The sequence below is a fragment of the Andrographis paniculata genome, unplaced genomic scaffold, assembly GCF_009805555.1.
Source record: "Andrographis paniculata isolate CXL003 unplaced genomic scaffold, ASM980555v1 Contig46END, whole genome shotgun sequence".
NCBI lineage: Eukaryota > Viridiplantae > Streptophyta > Magnoliopsida > Lamiales > Acanthaceae > Andrographis > Andrographis paniculata.
This window is the reverse complement of record NW_026137580.1, coordinates 2,288,748-2,298,368: the sequence shown is the minus strand read 5'-3', so window position 1 is coordinate 2,298,368 and position 9,621 is coordinate 2,288,748. Positions and strand designations below refer to the sequence as shown.

At 35.4% G+C, this 9,621-nt stretch overlaps 1 protein-coding gene across 1 annotated transcript; it reads left to right on the top strand.

The window, feature by feature from the left end:
• Positions 1-614: 614 nt before the first annotated feature.
• Positions 615-5,608, top strand: LOC127252483 (DUF21 domain-containing protein At2g14520-like). Its single transcript, XM_051276675.1, has 11 exons — positions 615-948; positions 1,648-1,724; positions 1,810-1,893; positions 2,873-2,986; positions 3,085-3,171; positions 3,304-3,443; positions 3,520-3,607; positions 4,381-4,454; positions 4,814-4,938; positions 5,012-5,271; positions 5,377-5,608. The coding sequence occupies exons 1-11, from the start codon at positions 774-776 to the stop codon at positions 5,419-5,421; spliced, it is 1,269 nt and encodes a 422-aa protein (XP_051132632.1). The 5' UTR covers positions 615-773; the 3' UTR covers positions 5,422-5,608.
• The last annotated feature ends 4,013 nt before the right edge of the window (positions 5,609-9,621 follow it).

The following is a 9,621-nucleotide window of genomic DNA, read 5'->3' as shown; positions in this document are numbered from 1 at the left end:
GGATCAGATTGAATTTTTAACAAATTTGGATTTTCGGATCGGAACGGATCGATATACTTAAAATTCGAACCAATCCGAAATCCGAAATATAATATTTTAATATATTTTTATTATATATATTTAATATTTTATTAGAAAATATTATATTTTAATATAAAAAACTCAAATTTATTAATTATATTTTAATATATTTAATTTTTATATATTATATATATATATTTAATATTATAAAATAATAATAAAATATAAAAGAATTTTAAAATTTTAAAAAAAATAATAAAAATATTTAGAATTTCAGATTTTTCGGTTTGATTCGGATTTTTTAGTTCGGATTACGGATTATGGAATTTCGGATTTCGGTTACTTCAATTTGGTTCGAATTGATTTTTTCAAAAATTTTAAATTTTCGAATCGATTCAAATTTGGTTCGAATTTAGCAAAGTCTGAACGAAAAATCGGAATGATCAGCCCTAAATATAAGGCCTCTTAGGAGTATTTTTCTTGTATTATCACATTATTTTTACTTTAAAAAAAGTAAAAAACAAAATAAAAAAAGAAAGAACTGCAGGAGCAGGAGTACGGTCTGTCTATGCTTCTTCCTGGAAAACGTGATACACGTCATCTCGTTTCAAGCGCAAAGCCATAGTGCAGCAACTCAATAAAAATAAAAGGCAGCTCCGCGAAGAGAATTTGCCAATTCGGTTCTCAAATCCACGGCGACGGTCGGTTGGAATAGTTTCCGAGGGAATTTGCAGCCAAGTATTTGGACTCGAATGGCGCAGTACCAATGTTGTGAGGCCGGATTCTTCGTTCGCATTGCCATGGTGCTGTTTCTGGTGCTGTTTGCGGGGCTAATGTCCGGGCTGACTTTGGGCCTCATGTCTCTAAGTCTCGTCGATCTGGAAGTTCTCGCAAAGTCCGGAACTCCCAAGGACAAGCAACATGCTGGTGTGGTCTTGATTTCATGATTTACCTCCGTTGCTTGCTTTGTTTTTGTTTTCATTTGATGACTTTCGATGTTCGATTGAGTTTGAAGGTGTTGCCCTTCTCTTGAAATTTCTGATTAATTTCACTCCTAGCGAGTTTCTTGACCTTGTATGGTACGACGAAATCTTTCAGTTGAGCTGTCAACGAGAATTTTATATTCTTCCTTTTTTTTCAAGATCTCTCTCTCTCTTGTTTTAAAGCGAATCCGAATTTGTTACATCGGTTTGAGAATGGTTGGTTATTTAGTTTGGAATCTGATTAATTACATTCTGGAGAGTTTTTGCTGTTTGTTACAACAAATTATTTTCGTTGGTTTGTCCTTACTAATTTAATTCTGTTTTTTTAGTTCTTCATGACTACCTGACTTCGAAAGAAAATCAGTTGTGCGGGCTTGAGAATTTTATTGATTTTTTTTTTTCTATTGTTTTTCTGATAAAAAATTGCCAAACGAGCAGGTATATATACTCTTTTCGTTAAATTATTGTTCGGGTATTTGTTTTTAGTTTTGGAAAGAACTAATTATTCAATCAGATTTGATCTGAGCTCATTCGTACACAGAAATGTTGTCTTGGTCTATGGTTTTGACCATCTCATGAAACACCTGTGGTTATACTTTTGTATGGAATCAGGCTGTGTGATCAATTTCCATGTATATTGCAGCGAAGATATTGCCAGTTGCGAGGAACCAGCATTTATTGCTTTGTACACTGCTGATCTGCAATGCTGCTGCCATGGAGGTTTGTATAACTTGAGGTGTGATACAATAAGATTCTATAAATTCTATTACAAATTGCTTGATTTAATACGTATTTGGATTCTCAGGCACTTCCTATATTTCTGGATTCTCTAGTCTCAGCTGGAGGTGCAATCTTGATATCTGTGACATTGATACTTCTGTTTGGTGAGGTAATTACTTTCTTTCCAGTTATGAAGCCTGCATTGTAGCACAATTACAATTCGTCAATCTGGAATGTATAAACAGCAAGTTCTTAGTCTTCCAGGCAAATTGTTAATATGATATGTACAATATAGTGCTTATGTAGGTAATATGTGTTGATAAATTATAATTGTAGCAACTATTTAGATATTTGAAGCTGGATATAGAACCTGTAAGGTGAAATAACTATAGACCATATGTAAAAACATGTTTGTTTCTTAACATGTAGCGATACAAAGGCCAAAAAGAGTATAACGGCCTATAATAGGCCTCGAGACACACAACGAGATTAATATCCCTGTTGTATGGAGCTAAATACTAGAATGGTAATGATGATTAACTTGTGTTTCACAACTAGTGAGTGTTGAAAATTACTGTTACTGTATTACAATTGTGATGGAGGATAACACAAGAGATAGCTTGGTGTCTACAATCTCTTGAATTGTATTCATTGTACCTATTGATTTGGAAGACAATGGCATGGGTGGTCCGTGGTCTTAATGATAAATGGCCATCCCAACTAAAAGTTTAAGCTGATTGAGGGGTGATAATTTTTATTTTGTTAATGTTTCGCGTATGCGCCCTCATGGGTAGCAGAATTACTTCTTTACTAAGTCTTAGCACCACACATTTCATTACTTAGAACATGATTCGATGATCTGATTTCATTTTAAATTGTATGATCAGTTCGTTTAATTGTTTAAGCTGATAGGGATGTATATATATATATATATATATGTTGATTATTTTAATAATATTTCGATCAGGTGGAAAGGTAACCCTTGAGGTGTGAAGTGTATGCTCCCCACCAAATACTTGTAACTTATATATATTAAAGGAAAAAAGTATATAATATTAGACTTGAAGAGTTTGTTAAAATATTGTGAACTATAAAATATCAGCCTACTGGGATTTATACAAGCTGAATTTACAGTTATGTCTTTTCAGATCATCCCACAATCTGTTTGTTCCAGATATGGACTTGCTATAGGTGCTGCTCTGGCCCCTGTTGTTCGTGTCCTCGTCTGGATCTGTTTTCCGGTTGCATATCCAATAAGCAAGGTGCATACTTGTTAGCGTTTATCCTAAATTTCTACTTAGCTCAAATAAGATTTACCACATTTTAATGCCTTTGGTACATATGTTCACATATTTTCCAGGTGTTGGATTATGTGCTTGGCCATGGAGATAGATCTCTATTTCGACGTGCTGAGTTGAAAACTCTTGTTGATTTACATGGCAATGAGGTATAATGTATTAAGAAACAAGTACCACTGGTTTATGCTTTATGTTTTCTTTTCTTTCTTCTTTAATGCAACTTTGTTATCTGAGAAAGCACAAATGTTCTGTATGTAATTCTACTGGCTGTGGTAATGCAGGCTGGTAAAGGTGGGGAGCTCACACATGATGAGACAACTATTATTGCTGGGGCACTAGAACTCAGTTCAAAAACTGCTAGTGATGCCATGACTCCAATCTCTGAAACGTTTTCTATTGATATAAATGCAAAACTTGATAGGTTACGTCGTGTTGGCTTCTTTTCACTTCTCTTGCGTTTGTAATACACATTGGATTATTGATTTTATGCTATTTAGGTTCTTGATGAATCTGCTTTTGGAGAAGGGGCACAGCAGGGTGCCAGTCTACTATGAGCAACCTACAAATATCATTGGCCTTGTTCTGGTATCCTCAGTGCCAATATTCATTTAGTCTTTAATATATTTATATGCATCTTTAGTTTTAGCATACTTTGTTATTCATTCAGTCATGCTTATTCATCTATTTTGTTTTCCCCTTTCCCTGGATTAAGAACTGCATCATCTTACTTCTACAATATCTGTTGTACTCTACTCTTTGTTTAACATCAATTAATTGAGCACTGCTGCAAACTGCATCTGAATAACAGATGCTCCCAAAGTAGAAAAGAATTATGTTTATTTACAACAAATGTATTGTCTGAATAATGCTAAGATGAATTTGGTTGCAGTCAATGTGAGTAGAACTTTGAATAGTTTCTCAACTGAAATACTTGAAGATAATTGGAAATGGGTTCCAATAGTTTAGGGGAAAATTCTAAACTTATTTGTTTAGGGGCCTCCGTTCTTCAACCAGTCCAGGTTAGTAGGTTGTAAAAGAGTTGATATGTACAAACTGCATTCAAAGAAGTGGCTGAACATAGTATTGACTTTTATGTAATCTGTTACTAGCAATCTGCACATTCACTATGCTTGCACCAATCAGTTTGGATCAAGTGATTCTGTACATGGTAAATAATCTCAATATTGTAGGCCACTTTTTAATATTTTATGTAGGACTAATTAGTTAAACAATTTTCTTAGCCTTACTAATAATTGATTGTGCCATTGTCCCCCTTATGTAAATTGAATGTGGCTTGTTCAAACAGTCAGACAACATTCATTCAAGCTTCATTGAATCTCAAATTTGGTTTTCCGCAGGCAAAGAATTTGTTAACAATTCATCCTGAGGACGAGGCTCCAGTTAAGAGTGTACCTATCCGCAAAATTCCTAGGTATCATTGTGCCAGACTGCTAGGCAACTCCCAAAACATTACTCCCAATATAATTTCAAAGTAAATAGATTAATGATAAGGGAAAGCCAAACACTTCTTCTCTGTTCATTATATTGTTTTGCATAAATTTCATGTCACAGAGTTTGAGCACTTTGATTTTGGACCTCCTGTTTGATGTGAGCTGTGATGGCTATGCATAATCTTCAGTTTAGATCTCATAGTTGATTGTCCACACTCATATGCATTCAGGCTTATTCAAATCTTTGTGTTGATTACTGTAGTACCATATGGAAATCATGGCCAACAATGGAATGTTTGCTCATAAGATTAATCTTCTTTGATTCATTATTACATCTCAGGGTTCTGGAAACTATGCCATTATACGACATCTTGAATGAATTCCAGAAGGGTCACAGTCACATGGCTGTTGTTGTGAGACAATCCAGCAACACAACTGCACCTGCACCTGCACCTGCTGCCGAGAGTAAATTCTTCTTACTTCCTCTGCAAGAGGCAGCACATAAATGCTCGATTTAGTTAATGACCAATCTGTGCAGATACTGTAAAAGATTTAAAAGTAAATGTCGATGGCAAAAAACGCTGGTCTGGTAAAAATGGGAAGAAAAAAAGACCACCCCTGCAGAAATTGAAGAGTTTCGCGGACAGTAGAAGCAGTTCATTCCAGAACAAAAAGTGGACCAAAAATATGTATGCTGACATTCTTCAGATTGATGAAAGTCCACTGCCAAAGCTCCCCGCAGAAGAAGAGGCTGTCGGGGTAATCACCATGGAAGATGTCATTGAAGAGCTTTTGCAGGTGAATTCTATTTTCCATATTACATATATACATATATATACATTGGGTTGGGGGGGTGGATGAGGTTTTGATGAAAGGGGTACCTTACTTATATTTTGGTTGCAGGAAGAGATATTTGATGAAACCGATCACCAAGTTGAAGATTCATGACATATACATACACATATATATATATATGTATATACATACATGTAGAGAGAGAGAGATGATTGTGAGGGACATTGAGGCCATTTCTCACATTGTTATTAAATATTGTGGTTGATAATGTCTTAATGTGTGAGTTTACTAGAACTTCCATGCACGGGCACATATATATATATTTGGTAACGTTGGACTAGTTTAGTGTTTGGATCACACCACAATAAGTCCGCAGTGCAATGTTTTTGTGTATGTGAAAATTGTTAGATATTAAACTTATAATTAGAGGTTGATCTTGCAGTATTGATTATCACTCAATGTCTTAATTAATACTTGCATGAGTTATGAGGGGGATAGTTGTGACATAATGCCATTTGAATTTGATTGTTGGAAAATGGTGGGTGGATTTTATGGGATTGATTTGTATCCTACACACATATACTAACCATTCTAGATCTAAAAAATATATACATTACCTATATATTTTATTCGTCATTTATTTTCTTTTACTCTTGGTCTTCTAGCAAAGTGGTAGCAACATAATTCACTTCTATTTGATTTTCTTTTACTCTTAAGTCTTCTAGCAAAGTGGTAGCAACATAATTCACTTCTATTTGATTGTAACTCCATTAACAGGATGCTATATTTCCAATTTTCCAAACCCTTTTTGTTAATATAAAATACGGAATAGATCGAAAAGTTTATTAACGAAAAATGAGTAAAAATAAAAATATTATACTAGTTTTGGTTAGGCTCAGCCCCTATCAACTCAAAACAGTAAATCGACACACAATATGCACCTAACTAGCGACTACATATTTTAAACCGGCCCGAAACACACAACTCACGCAAAAATCAACCCCCTCAAGAACATACAAGGCGAAACAAACAAAAATACAAACGCCTAAAGGTTGAATGAGCCCTTTGCGGTTACGAACAACAACCAGGGGTGAAACACCACGCCAAAGAACCTCCACAGGTTACAGGAGGGAGGCGCCACCGAGAAACGCCGTGAAATTGCCGGAAAAAGTCACCGGAAGGCAAACAAAGAGGTCGAGAGGGAGAGAGGGGAGAGCTAGAGAGAGAAAGTTTGTATAGAGAGAGAAACGTGAGTGAATTATGAGAGACAACCCTCTCTCTGTATATATATATATATTCAAGCCAATAAGCAATGGACGGACTAGATATAGATCCACAATTGGACGGCCAAGATCAAGGCTAGACAAAAGACGCGGATCTAAGGCGGATCGGGTCGTGGGTTGCGGGTCCAGGTGGTTCTAGGTGGCAGGTGTGGGTCGTGGGTCGAGGCCAGGTATAAAGTGGGCTGCATAGTAGGTGTGTGTATCTTATATTGGGGTGGATCTAATTGGATAAAAAAATCCAACACTTTTAAAGAAAGTTATGGTAATTGGAGATGAAAGCATTATTGGATTTTCAGGATGTTTGTAATATTTTTTATATAGATTATGAAGTACCCGATAATGAAGCTGAATTGAAAATAAAGAAAATAGATCAATGGAAAAAGTTTATCTGAATTGAAAACAAAGAAAATAGATCAATGGAAAAAATGGTCTGGACGATTCTTCATGATGCTTCTTGTAAAGGAAATATATAGTTGTCAAGGTTCATTTACAAACCTTAAAAGTGAGTTCGAGTAACTTCATATAAAGGTTTTAGAATTTTTGGAAGAATATGTGAGAAGAGTGTTCATATCTAAATAAAGATAATACGGTAAATCAAATGGAGGCCAAAGAAAAATATGATTCTATGATGTTATAGATGTCCATGTTGATAACAAATTTGCAATCTTTTTAGGCAACAAACACATGGATACAAAATTGAAAAAAAAAAAAATAAAAATACTACTACAATACATAATTATAAGTTTGAGGAGATGCCGTTAGGATATTAAACTTGTAAATATATTGGTATTATGAGGTTGATCTTATAGTATTGATTGTCACTCAATGTCATGTATCAACACAAGTTATTCTAGCATGCTTTGTCGTCATTCATGCACATCTTGGGAGACTTCCCAGGTAGTCATCCATTTCAACATTTTTCTACAAATATGACACTTATCTCTAGAATTCTTTTAAATGGATTCTCGAAAAAGAATGTCAATATTATTGATATTAGTAGTCTAATCAATCTACTGAAACTCACTAATCTCTATTCAACTTCGGGGGTATCGCATCCTTACTCACTTAGGAATGCAACATTCATATTGCACCCCAAGAATTCATTAATTATTAGGCCTCTCAAAAATCCGATCAATAACTATGGATTATCATACGTCGGCTCTCATACCATTTGTAGAACTCCAGCCCGTAAGTCACGCAAGTTGAGCATGTCGGGATCATACATTGGTCCTACAAGTCAATTCAAGTCATTTCAGCGCTCTTTATTCTTATTAAGACTTCCTGTAGGTCACCCATCCCATAATTATCCTAGAGAAAAAATACGCATGAACGTAACATGTTCTCTAATGTTTGTATAGCACATTCAGTCTGCCCATATGTCATCAGATGGAATTTGATGCTAAAGTTCAACTTCGTTCCAAATTTATACTGCAATTATTTCCAAAAATGGGACATAAATTTCGAATCTCTATCGAAAGCAATTCTAGTTGGCACCCCGAAGAGCTTCACCATATCTCGCACATACACTTCAACCAACTTAGTCATCAACCAATCTTTCTTCACTAGTAGAAACACCGCTTACTTAGAAAGGCGGTCAACTATAACCCAAATCACATAAAACTTATTCTTACTCACTGGTAGATCGGTAAAAAGTCCATATTAATGGATTCTCATTTCAAACTCAGTACCTCAAGTGGCTGTAAAATTTTCATAAGACGATGGTGCTCAATTTTTACCTTAGGGCATAACAAGGAATCGAGATACACAATCTTCCACATTCTTTTTCATAGTTGGTCACAAAAAATTTGCACATAAGTCCTTATACATCTTGTTTCCATCCAGGTGCACTGAGTAAGGTAACATATGGACCTCATTTAACAAACACTCTTTCAACTCCCGGGCACAAGCTGATATACACCGTCTGTTTTGAAGGTGAAGCATATCATCTCTAGCAATCTTAAATCTACTATCACATTTAAGTTTGCTCTTTCGGATTTTACCCAATAAATTTGAGGCATTTTGGATCATCTTTATGTTTCTTTTAATCTCATCATAAATAGTCAAGGTGACCATCAATGCACTCAATTGAACCTATGTAGAACCCGTAGGAAGAATCTCCAATCTCAGCCGACCCATCTGCTCCCACAATCGATCATAAAAAATAAGTACACCAACATGTCCCTTTCGGATCAATGCATCTACAACTACATTTCTTTTTCCTTCATGTTACAAGATCTTAACACCATAATCCTTCATAAGCTCAAGCCAATGCTATTGTCTCATGTTCAACTCTCACTGAGCGAACTCATATTTTAAGTTCTAATGATTTGTGTAAATCTCACACTTACTAGCCAAATTTTCAAGACATGGACCACGAGAGCAATCTCCAAATGTTAGGTTGAATATTACATCCTAAACACCTTAAAACTGATTTCATCACCAAAATCTAGTCACTCCACCAATAATCCAAAATACCGTCCCAATTACATACATCCTTTAACATTCGACAACACATCCCCAAACATAGGATCCAAAAGATGAGATTCTTGTTCTCAACCACGGAAATCCATACCTCCATAAAAGTACAATGAGCCCATCAACTGATACCAAATTGACAGACAAGTGACCCAACACACCAAGCTAAAAGCTCAATCACATTGTATCAAAATAATATATGTAAGAACATAATCTTATAGGCAATCAAATAATCATATAAGAGGTAAGGCATGAAAATAAAAACTCAGCATATAACATACCAAAGAGTTTGGAGTAGTGCTCACACATATGATCCTCATTTTCTCAGGTGGTTTCCTTGACTCCACGTTGATGCGACAACACCTTCACTAGGTAATATCTTTGTTATTCGATGCCTCAACCTATGTATCTAAAACCCGAATGGGTTTCTTAATATAACCTAAATCATCCTCCAACTTTACCTCATATCGATGAAGTGTCTTGACCTCATCGGCCACACAATGCCGAAATTGAAACACATGAAAGACATTGTGCACCTTATCCAAACAACTAGATTTATCAAGCCAATATGTCAACTTCCCAATATCCTCAATCA

Coding starts and splice junctions, on each gene's coding strand:
- LOC127252483 (XM_051276675.1), top strand. CDS start 774: ATGGCGCAGTACCAATGTTGTGAGGCCGGATTCTTCGTTCGCATTGCC. Junction 1,894..2,872: donor TGATACTTCTGTTTGGTGAG/GTAATTACTTTC, acceptor ATGTCTTTTCAG/ATCATCCCACAATCTGTTTG. Junction 3,444..3,519: donor ATAAATGCAAAACTTGATAG/GTTACGTCGTGT, acceptor TATGCTATTTAG/GTTCTTGATGAATCTGCTTT.